This window comes from Penicillium waksmanii, assembly GCF_028829765.1.
Source record: "Penicillium waksmanii strain IBT 27052 chromosome Unknown utg000001l:1.0-4852451.0:1.0-4856178.0, whole genome shotgun sequence".
Lineage (NCBI taxonomy): Eukaryota > Fungi > Ascomycota > Eurotiomycetes > Eurotiales > Aspergillaceae > Penicillium > Penicillium waksmanii.
In genome coordinates this window covers 311,219-322,816 of record NW_026643248.1, presented here as the reverse complement: position 1 = coordinate 322,816, position 11,598 = coordinate 311,219, and the positions used below count along the sequence as shown (strand labels likewise).

Sequence of the window (11,598 nt, the reverse complement as noted above, 5' to 3'; positions counted from 1 at the left end):
ATGTACTTCTAGATACTGAGGTAGGCATACCCCAACTTGAACCAAGCAAAGGAATTCACCATCTATCTCTCAATTGGTCGTGAGCACCGCCACGCTAAGGTTAGGCAGCTTGAAGCTGAATTCTCCCTTTTTGCCGGCCTTGATCGTGGTCGTCTTGCTCTTCACGATGTTCGCGCCACCCACTTCATTCATGGAGAGGGCGTTCGGTGCGGTCAAGATCGTCAAGTCCGCCTTGGTACCTCGTCCGACACCTGAGAAGGTCAGTGATACCGGAACATCCTCGGTGCTGTTGTAAACGGCAGCCTTGAAGATGCGCGAATTGCTCTCGCTGTCCAGACCAGTGGCGTAGTATAGCGGACCAAAGGCATCCTCGGAGGTGGCTGGGAGTGTGTTTGTCATGTGGTTCTTGTTGAAGAGCTAATGTACTCAGTTAGTATATGTGTCTTGCGTGAAGGATGTTTGACTAGACGTACGTCATAGACGTGGAAGCTGGTTGACCTGGCGGTATCATCAGGGTTGGCATTGAAGGAGATCATAGTCGGGGACCATTGGTAGGCATCCAGGTTCATCAGGAATGGAGCCTAGGAGTTGTTAGTGAGATTTCTTAATGCGAATTTTTTTCCGCCGAGATTTCTCACATAGGTTGTTCCAATAATCTTGTCTGCGTTTCGCTCAGCTCCCAAAAGAAAAACTGCCTCTGAGACAGAGGCAATCCACCATGGATACAAAGAGAAGTTGGTGTCGCTCCAGTCGATACCTTCACCGTTGTTGAATTCAGTGGCGGCAATCTCACCAAGAAGAATAGGGTGATCGGGACTGTAACTGTCGAACATATCGAACTTGGTGACAAAGTTGTCCGGAATATCGTACAAGTGGTAATCACCACCAGCATTGCCCTCGAGGGTCATGTCGATAGTTGAAGCCAGAACCTGGATGTGGGGATACTTCTCCGTGATGGCATCGTAAAACGCGGCAAATCGGTAGGACTTGTAAGAGTCCAGTCCACTGTTGAGATTATCCTCGTTTCCGACTTCGACGTATTTGATCGTCCATGGCTCGGGGTGTCCGTATTTAGCACGCAGAGCACCATATGTTGTATCCACCGATCCAGTTAGGAATTCTATCTCATCCAATGCATCTTGCACGTAGAAGTCGAGCTCATCCTCGGGAATCAAGTCTCCATTTAGAGCCATACCGGCCCAAACAGCAAGGACTAAATTCATACTGGTTAGCTCCTTCCTGTCACTAGTAGAATATATAGCTTACTGGGCTCCATGCCAAGGTCATCACACCATTCCATATACTCAACCAGACCAAAGCCGCTGGTCTCTTCGTATTGCCAGGTCGTGGCACGGCCAGGGCGGTCCTTAAGAGGACCGATAGTCTCATTCCACTTCCAGCGGCCCTCGATGGTATCTCCTTCCAGGTTGTTTCCGCCCGGGAATCGGAGAAATTTCTATCGTCGACATAAGCAATTGTAGATGGATAATGGCATCAAGATATTAAAATGACTCACAGGGCCAAGGTCCTTCAATGCCTGCATCAGGTCGCGTCGCATGCCATTGGGACGATTATTCCAGGTCGGCGGGAACAGACTGATCAAGTTGAAGTCAAGATATCCAGCCTTTGCTTTCTATTCAGGTTTATGGTTAGTCATTTTTCATAGATAATCCGTATTCATGAGTCTCACCGATCCGTCAAATGATACCGAGAAGGTGTTGTTAGTATCAGATGCCATGGTCTTTGCCGTAATAGTAAACTCATGTTGCACCCATTTGCCAGCGACACTCTTAGACTTCACCTTAGTGCTAGCCAGTGTTTTTCCGCTGGATGAAGCAAGAGACGCAGTAAAAGAGCCAGAGTAGGAACCCTTTACATAGAAAGACCCCGAATATTTTTGAGGTCGTACATCGATTCCCCAGAATCCCACATTGCTGAGTCCTGCAGTGCCTCTCCCCTTGACCCGCACGGAGGTGGGGAGAGCAGAGGACAGTGGATCACTGAGATTCTGCAGAGACAACGACGATCCGCCAACGGCTGTCCAAGCATCCAGAGAAGATGGGAACTTCGCACTGCCTTGGAATGCTCTGTTACGGATCAGCTCTGCGTACAGGCCACCTTCGCCGCAATGGTTAATTTCCTGGAAAAAGCTTGGTCAGCATGAGCTAGACTGTTTCACACAAGTTAACGTACCTCTTCCATTGCTCCATATTGCAAATTGGTAGTAGCGTTACCGCCCGACTTCGCAACCGAGATAGTAACAGCCGCGCTGCAGGAAGCCAGCAGGGGAAAGAGGAGATATCGTTGTAACATGACTCAATCAGAAGTGAGGACAGATGCAAACCGCGCTGATCCTACCCAGAATGAACCGCAGACACATTAACACGAGGAGGTCGCATCGCGAGTATTTATGCCTGTCGATTCCCAGCCACGAGAAATGCCTATTCTGCGGGACAATTTACCCTTGCTTGAGGCTAAGCCCACCCCCTCATAGTCCGAGATCATGATCTGGGAGGGGGCAAGTAGCATTGGAGACGATCATTTCCGAAGACAAAACAAAGCTCTGCTGCTAGTTGAGAATTGCCGACGTTGAATTATCCGCATCGGGTAGATTTCCGTGAGGAGTGCCCCGGCCGCCGTGAAACCCCTCTAAGTATGGGGAAACATCGGCAGAACTAGTTAGTGCAGCACGCTAAGTGTGATCCCTGTGCGCTCCGGGAATTCATGTTTGGTTACGTGCGTACTATTAGATGTGAGGAAAGGGCCGAGGTCGAGGGTCGGATTGAAGTTACATGGGAGAGGCGGCAGTTATCGTGAGCTATTGGTGTGTGATAATGCTACCAATGATTTTCGTCAGCCCCATGCGAGAGAAATAGCCTGCAGGTCCCGTTGGGGAAGTGTTCAAGTTGTGATTGATGGGTAAAATGAGCCTGCTTTCTCCGCATCTCCGCAGCTGCAGAGCCTCCACTTTTCGGTACCTGGCCTGATCCAACAATGTTGCGTGATGTCAGATTAGCCGGGAATCGTGATGTAACTATTGATATGAGGGGTACAAATTAAGTGGAGAGACAATTTCGAAGTAATAACACTGACTTAGCGAATGAACCGTGTCTGCTATTCTGGATGATTTATAAAGCCAGACCTCGTATCTTCGCCTGTCAAACAGTATTCAATTCTCAAATCACAAATGATCTCAGGAGCATGTTAACACACAAATTGGAAGAGGGGTTTCCGGATATTCCGATGAGAAGGGAATTGTGCCGATATTCATGAACGCAAATATATTCGCCAAGGAATTAATTTAGGACGGACCCCTCTAGAAAGAACTCTAAGGGAGTTTCCTGGAGGTCCCAGAATCCAACATGTTTCCACTATTGCTCCACCCCATCAGTCTCACCAATTCGCACTACATACTTGACTGCAGATGCCTTTCCAGCCTGCAAATCCAGCATTGCTCCCTGAAGCCCAGCCAATCCGCCAGGACGTACTTCATACGGATGGCCTGAGAACCATCCCTGTGCTAAACCCCGGCCCATGAGCTGATAGAAAGCAGCTGCAAACTCCGTATCTTCAATTGTCTTCCCTGGGGATGGTGGGAAGTGAATGTACCCAACAATCGCGTGAGTGACTGAAATTCCCTCGGGCTGATAATGGATACCAGGCATCATAAGAGTGAGATGCCCGGGTGCGGTCATGGCAGGGCCAATATTCAACCAGCTGTCTTTCTCCGACACTGCATCGAGCGCGTGATGAATAGGTCTTTCGCCCGCCGCAGCCTTGATCTTTTCTCTTATAATATCATCGCCTTGGCGGTAATCGATGATTGTATCGCCTTTCTTGCGGTCAATCAAAGTCTCGACAAATGCGCTGCCTCTGCCCGCGACGACGATCAACGGGTGAATGTTGGATAGTTGAGCGAATTTGATGGTGAAAGCTCCGACCGCAGTCGCTCCACCGTAAATTACATAGGGAAGTGGCTCGCTTGTAGGCTTCCAGGGGAGAGGCAAGTTTGATCGCTGGAACATTCCGACAGCCGCAGTCATTGCAGCCAGTGGGATTGTTGACGCCTCTGGCCGTGGTTTAGAAACTTGAACGTTTCTCAGTTGAACATCGTCGAAACTACTACTCACCTTCGAAGGATGTTTTTTCAGGGATATGAAAAGTCGAACCACTAGGGGCGATCGCATATTCTGCCCAGCTTCCATGTGGTTTCATCACCTGGTGAAATGCGGCAACCTTATCCCCTTTGTGAAATCCTAGGACGCCATCGCCTACGGCCTCGATATGTCCGGCAATATCGTCACCCTGGTTAAAGAGCGCGCCATCCGGGGGCCAGCTAAGAGCCATTTTCCAGTCTTTCGGATTAGATCCCGACACGACCACGCGGATTAGAACCTGACCGGCTTCGGGAACGGGGATTTCGGTGTCGCGGATGGTCACCGAAAGGTGTTTGTCGATAAATGCTTCTTTCATGGTGTGATAATACAAATGAGATGTGAAAATTCTGTCAATTGTTTGATTGGCAAACAATATGGCGACGAGGGTGTCCACGGTAGATATAGGGTAGTCGGACTCGGAGATTGCGGCGTTAAAATGGGGCGTACAATTAGGCCACCACATCTCGAAACTTAACACCGAGGTAAATACAGAGGACCAAATTAGACAGTGTCACAGTTTTACAGCCAGCGATCTATGACTGAAAATCAAGAATCCGGTGGCAGAGACAGATATGGTCAAATTAAGTACAATTGATTGCCTTTTAGTCAGGTACAAAGAGACAGACATCAACCAACATAGTAGCATTGAACGAAGCAACTAAAGATAGAGAAAGTAAGAAAGGGAGAATATGAGAGACGACCTAAATACGTGAGGGACGGCAACCCTAACTATACTGTATGTTTAGGGCTGTTTCGGCTTCATAGTACTTCGCATACCAGTTAAAGCTAGCAAGTTTAACGATGAATCGTTCTCGAATACGCCCGAGTTTTACTCCCCGCCATTTTCAAGCCACTAAATTGGCCAAGCTAAAACAAAGCTGCTCGAGCTTGGCGTTTGAGCACGAAAGTTTAGTTGAGCTGGTTTTAGCACAAAGCCACAATAACTCTTTGCACAAAGAGCATGTTGAATGGTTTGGTTCCTCGCTCTAGTGATCCGGATGTTCAAGGAACTATCTCTGGTTGGAGCTCACCCCTACCACTCGGTACCTTAAAATAGTTTGCTTGCTCTCAGTTCAAGTTGTTTATCAGATGACTATATTAGTCGTAGATGTTGTGAAAAAATGGAACTTGAACGTCTTAAGAGACTTGGAGCTATTGCTAATTTCATACCGGGGCGACACCTATCAATAACCACCTTCATTCAGAGAATAATTCTAGTGACAAAATTACATTTAGGAACCTATCTTAAATACGACAGTAGTGCATCGTAAATGGTTGCCATTCCGAGCTCAACCAAGATAGATTTCTCACCAAATTTAGTATTAGCGAGGAAACTACTAGGGAGAGACGAAAGGATGGAATGGGAAACCATGATGGGAGATCTATGCAATGGAGGAAATCTACGCTATATCTACCAATCTAATGACAAACGGCGTGCAATGGGTGCAACGGCCGATGGAAACTAATAGAAACCGATGCAATGTGGACAGGGATATAGATCCTGGTCCTGCATGCATGATACATGAAGTGTGAGCTGGCTATGCCGCTAGGCCTGAGGCCAACGGCCTCAGTAGAAACTAAATACAGGAGGAAAAAAAATAGAGGGAAGGAAAAAGGACAGAAAGAGCTATGCAGGGCCAATAACGTCTATCCATCGGCCTAGCGGATGGTAGCATGTCACATGTGATATAGGTGGCCCAGCTTCAGAATAGTGATGCATTAAGGCATGGAATTTTATAGATGGCCTCTACTGGATCCAGTAGACCATGGGGAGAAAAGTAACATGACCTGCTCCAGGGGCCATTCCATCCACACTTTAGCTTGCAAGTTGGCCAACAAGCTCCCAGTCTACTCATAGCATTCCCAAGACCTCGTTCCAATCCTTTGTGTTTTTGCTATAAACTGTCGATGGATTTGCTCCAGGGTCCTACATTTCTCGGCAACAAATTTATCACTTTAATAATATGGCGGCCTTGTACGGAGTAGCTAAAATACCTTCTTTATAGCCAATCCTAATCGCGCTCGATGCGCCCGGGTCTCTGTCAGTACCCTCAAGTCGCGGTGAGATGATGTAGCCACGAGCAGAATCTGTAATTGAGGGTAGTAATTCTCGTTTGCATTGCATTCGGCATGAATTAGTATTGATTTCTAAAATTAATATCTATTAAACATGCAACCCCAGCAGTGGTTTTCCAGCAAATTGACCCTATGATTGGAGGAATGCGACATCACCCCTCTTTCTGGACCCCCTTTTTTGCAGGGAATTTGCGTCACGCGAGATAATTAGCACAGCTTTTGTTCAGCGCGTGTGCCCAAAGAGGTGATATTGATAGTGCACAGACATTAGTTCGGTCGAGTGGGCAAGCTAAGTCACCCCAAGTCACTAAAGATAGTAAAAGTGGGCGCTTAGAGACCGCCAATCACTGGCCCCTTCACACCCTCCCTGTGGCCCGAGCGATTCGTCACATCAACACCTCCTCTGATTTGTGGTGAGTCAAGTTAAGTCCTCCCAAATGAACCCAGCCCCGCTGTTCCTAGCAGAGCAAATTTGCTGGGCATTCGATTCCCCGACCAGGAGTTGACACTGGGCGACGCGCCCATTCCCCATTTGCACCAATTAACACGCTTTCTGGTCGCATTTTCGGCCCTCAATCATCATCCAAGACGAGCTAGTGGTGCCCAAGCCTGCAGTAGCTCCACCTGGCTACTATGAACAAGGATCGACTTTTCGTCATGCACATCCCCGCGGAGCCGGATACGCGCCCACTCGATTATATAGACCTTTCTGACGGCCCGGGCACTTGATAGGAGTTCGCGTCTTTCTTTTCGTCATATTCATTCGTGTGCTTCATGCTCTGGTAGCTGTAGCATTTTCTTACCACTTGTTTTGAACCTTTTTGAACCGTTGATCGGTGTCGATGCATTTTCCTACTATTTGAAGATACCCATTAGAGCCTCTCGCGGTACCCGCACTCACTCCTACGGCTTTTCTTACTCCCTTGTTTTTTTTTATATTTTCGTCTCGACATTCAACTAAATATCCAGGTGGATACACAGAATGACAGAATTTGTTCGCCCACCTCGATTTCCGCCCGTCCGGCAGGCCCGGGGGACGGTACTTAATACTATAATCGAAGATACTCGCGAGATCCTCGGTGAAAAGGGCGCTGGCAGCCCTCCTCACACAGCCAAGCCAGCGATCAGCCCCAAGTTGACGCTGAGGACCAAAGGACTCTCCGTCCCGACACACGCTCGACTCGCACGTTTAATGTCGCCTCTTTCAGCGGACACAACTTCCTCATGCTCCGATACGGAATGGCAAGAACAGATGCAGGGCTTCGACGATCTATATGATGCAACAGATGAAGAAGATATGGAGGACGACCACTCCACCGATATTAGTGTCAGTGACAGCTGCTTTTCCGCGCCAGGAACTAGGCCCTCCAGCTTGGTGACACCAATTACCCGGAATTCCGTGACCTCAACGGGGAGTAACCGCAAACGCGCGCTGACTCTCGATATCCCATCGTCGCCGTCGGCATGGCACTCCGTTAACGCGACTTGCAAGTTGAACTCCCCCATTCCTCCGACTCCCCCGCCAAAGATTCCAGTTTCGCCCGCGGCACTCTCGATGCTCGCTCGATCAGTCCCTGCTTCGCATGCCACGCCCTCGCTTGATGGCAGTATATCCTCCGATCAGGAGTCTAATCTGAGTGCACTCGCTACCCCGGACACCCACTCGCTTCCGGACACGAACTGGGATGTGCATGATATCCACGTTCGACCTGATCTGGATGGAAGTGAGCGTGGTGACCTACAAAGTGAAGGCTCCAGTCCTAACCTTGAGGAGGTCCCAATTGCCCTTGAGAGTCCCCATCAGGACTGGAGGAATGTTCTCGGCCAGTTCCCTCAAATACCTTCGACTTTGGGAAATGATGCGATAGAGGAGCCGTCTCGAGAGCCAACTCCGTCGGATGGCGGACTATTCCTACCTGATAGTGCGCTGGCTATGCTTCAGCATATTCCTCTCAATGGCACACCGGAGGCATGGTCTGAGACGTCATCAAGTAACGATGAAATGTGGCAGCTTCAAGCACCGCCCAGTAGACCACGCAGTGCCGAGGGAGCTACCCCAGCGTCGGAGTTGTCGTCGTACAGCTTCAGTGAACTGAGTATCCCTTCCCCAGGAGGATTCTTTGCTTCGCTTGCCCCACGTGCCCGTCACACTTGGTCGATCCCGAATCACAATCATCCACCGACTTCCGCTACTGCCGAGGGTTTTTATAATCTGCCATGGCGTCAGGAGCAAGGTCAAATTGTCGAACAGGTGGTTGATTGGCCCGACCGTCCTGAGGAAGATGATCCAGACACTGCCATCCGCGATGATCCTCTTACTGCCATCCGGGTTCCCTGCGACACGCCGACTCAGGCTCAACAAGCTCATCCTCGCGATAGCCCAATCAGTGCAACATTCGAGGCAGTTCAAGAGATCCCTCGCTCAGCAAATGCGTATGAGTACGATGAGTGTTACGACAGAGACCTGCAGGACCGTGCTGCCGACAATATTGACCGCACCAGTGTTTGGCTCGCGGCTCAAGCAACCTACATGTCTGCCTTGAACGAAACCAACCCTGTCAATGAGATCGAATCTGCCGAGGAGACTCCGGATACCGAATATGAAGAGGTCCTACGCGATCCCGAAGCCGGCCCCAAGAAAGCAGTTCGTTTCGTGGAAGGTATACCAGAAGCTATCAGCCCTCGGCCACCTATCCTATCTAGCAAGGATTCGATCTACTGGCGAGGGTTCCAGTCCATTCGGCAACGAGCAGACAAGATGGATGGCTTCCTCCATCGCAACATGCGCTTTGATGCGATCCAATCATTCCGTTTGGGATTGGTCGACATGCACATAAATTGTCTGACAGGCAAATATGAGCTCGTCCGCGCTGAGCGACCAGCATACAAGGGCCCATTCTCAAAGGCGCCTCGTAACTCAATCATCACCACCGTCCTCGCTGAGAAGGCACAATTTTCAAAGCTTGAGAAGGAGCAGCTCGTTCTGGCCCAACTCTGTCAACCAATGTGGGCGATCGATGCTATGCGTTGTCTCAATGGTGGGAAGCTACTCACCAGCCCTGCGGCGAAACAAGTCAATCGAAGTCGTCGGCCGTCGAAGACCACTGATGGACAGAAGCGACGAGCCATTCGCATCCTAGACCTCGGTGGTCATTCCTCTTGCGAGTGGGCCTGGCATGCTGCACATGAATTCCCCCATGCGAAAGTCTACTCTGCCGTTACAGAGAATCAGGTCGTGAACAGTGGCATTAAGGGCCCTCGCAACCACCGGACAGTCGCGGTAGCGAAGCTTTGGGAACTCCCATTCAAGAATAGCCAATTCGATGTCATCAGCACACGCTCCTTGCACGCTCTTCTGAAGACAGAGTGTCCCACTGGCCTTGACCGAGATGAATACGACTTGGTCTTGAAGGAGTGCCGTCGATGCCTCAAACCCGGCGGATACCTTGAATTCATGCTCTTGGACGCAGAGATATCCCATCCGGGTCCACTAGCCGCGGCATCCTCGGTCGAGTTTGCTTTCAACCTCCGCACTCGCGGCTACGATCCCGCAGCATCGAAGAGCTTCCTTTCCCGACTGCGTGACGGCGGCTTCGTTGACATCAAGCGCGCATGGATGTACCTACCCATGGGCATGGAGCCCAGCGAACCGCAAATTCCGCGCGAAGCCCCTGCCCCGCGTGTACTGAGTCAGATCGAGGAGTATGAAGCTGTGCAGGGTCCGGTTGGTAGTACTGGGGATGTTGCGAGTATTACCGGTGTTTTGGGCGGATGGATGTGGGAGCAGTGGCTTGTTCAGTTGCGGATGGAGATGGGTCGTGATCGACCCAAGTTGTTGGAGGGGATCGGGGCTATGTTCGATGAAGGGCGGAAGAATGGTGCAGGCTGGACCTGTTTATCTGGATGGGCTATGAAGCCGAAGCGGAAACGTATCTCTCACCACTAAGGTGAGGTGAACGATTCATGGATGTTGATACCCTAGCTACTTGTGCCCAGGTGGCCGCCTAATGTAATGCGAGATGAGAGATGCCAAATTTAAGTTCTATATCAACTGTATCCAGCGTAGGTGAGTTACTCTGTAAATAGATCCCTATTTTCTGCAATCTAACTTCAGTCCCAGGAGCCCAGATGGAATCATCACGGGGCTATACATGTTCATGTCGATGTGGCGCCAGATCTTAAATCAGAGATCCAGCTGGAGCTAATGTAATAATTTCTTTGGCGGAGGTCTCGCACGATCAGTACATCAATATTCGAGGTCTGTCAGACTACCACAATGCAGTCTAAATTCCACGTCTCTGTTTAGTGTTCATAGTGTTCCACATCTCGCCCGCGTCATAGTCAGCAATGCCAACTCTCTACGCTACTCGCACCGGACTAGCAATCAACTAACCCTCTTGGCATTTCCCAGACTCGATTCTGAAGAAATGCACCGGGGCATAATTCAAAATCTCACGATGTCAAAGCCAAGAGATCTGCAATACCTCATGATGGAGATCTCATATCTTCCAACGGCAGGTGTAGCGTGGCATAGGGCCATTGTCTAGTTAAGCCGGTCGGAAGAAGTCGCCTTATTTCGGCGCAGTTGCTCAAGATCTGCATAAGATGCATGCAAAGGTGAGTCGTTCTCGAAGATTTGGTAGCAGATTGTCGGTCCTGCAGGTGGGCTAAGCTTAATAAGAGCATGGTCTGCGGCGCGATCTAGAAGCTACGCGGGCGATTTGGGCGATTTGGGCGATCTATAGAATTCTGCAACCACGGGAGCCAGGGGGGAAATCGAAGTAATGAGAGATCCTTTAGGAATATGAATTCGAGGCTTGGTCGGTATTTTACATGTCCTATTGCACGTCCCGACTTGCCAGCAATTGGGTGTTGCTGATGGTCGCTCTGAGGCGATTACTATCATTACCCCTCTCCAAGGCGTGTGGTGGCGCAATCTCAACGAGAATGGCTTGAAGAGACAATTTGGAAGCTGTTGGCGAAGTCCGATCGCAGAGGACCTGGGGGTTTCACAGGGTTCTTTCACTGATTTTTCTTTGAGAATTGTATTCACAGTGTTAATGAAGTCACCAAGTCATGAAACTTGGCCAATATGTATTACAAACTTGAAGTACTAGTAAATATTCTAAACAGATCTACGAGTACATACGTCTACTAGTATTTTACTATGTACACATCTGGTCGCGGCAGGGTCATCCCAGATAGGAGAAGCCGAGAAAATGATCTATCGATGATCTCAACACGTGCAGTGCAGTGCAGGTGACGATCCCAAGTTCTTTCGAGCAATTGTGCATCGGAAGAAGTCTCTTTTCAAACGGTTGGGAGATCAGGTCTGGTCTGGTCTGGGGGCGCGTCATGTTGGTGG

General features: G+C 49.7%; 3 protein-coding genes across 3 annotated transcripts; 1 reads left to right on the top strand and 2 right to left on the bottom strand.

Moving 5' to 3' along the window:
* Positions 1–69: 69 nt before the first annotated feature.
* Positions 70–2,313, bottom strand: N7481_000108 (alpha-L-arabinofuranosidase A; the record flags this gene model as incomplete). The annotated part of the gene is made up of 7 exons (XM_057259327.1): positions 70–417; positions 474–581; positions 639–1,213; positions 1,267–1,456; positions 1,517–1,633; positions 1,691–2,140; positions 2,194–2,313. 7 exons carry the CDS (start codon positions 2,311–2,313, stop codon positions 70–72), a joined length of 1,908 nt encoding a protein of 635 aa, XP_057127159.1.
* Positions 2,314–3,371: 1,058 nt separating this feature from the next.
* Positions 3,372–4,473, bottom strand: N7481_000107 (zinc-binding alcohol dehydrogenase family protein; the record flags this gene model as incomplete). The annotated part of the gene is made up of 2 exons (XM_057259326.1): positions 3,372–4,069; positions 4,131–4,473. The coding sequence occupies 2 exons, from the start codon at positions 4,471–4,473 to the stop codon at positions 3,372–3,374; spliced, it is 1,041 nt and encodes a 346-aa protein (XP_057127158.1).
* Positions 4,474–7,215: 2,742 nt separating this feature from the next.
* On the top strand, positions 7,216–10,179 carry N7481_000106 (uncharacterized protein; the record flags this gene model as incomplete). Its single annotated transcript, XM_057259325.1, has 1 exon — positions 7,216–10,179. The coding sequence occupies one exon, from the start codon at positions 7,216–7,218 to the stop codon at positions 10,177–10,179; it is 2,964 nt and encodes a 987-aa protein (XP_057127157.1).
* Positions 10,180–11,598: the final 1,419 nt, after the last annotated feature.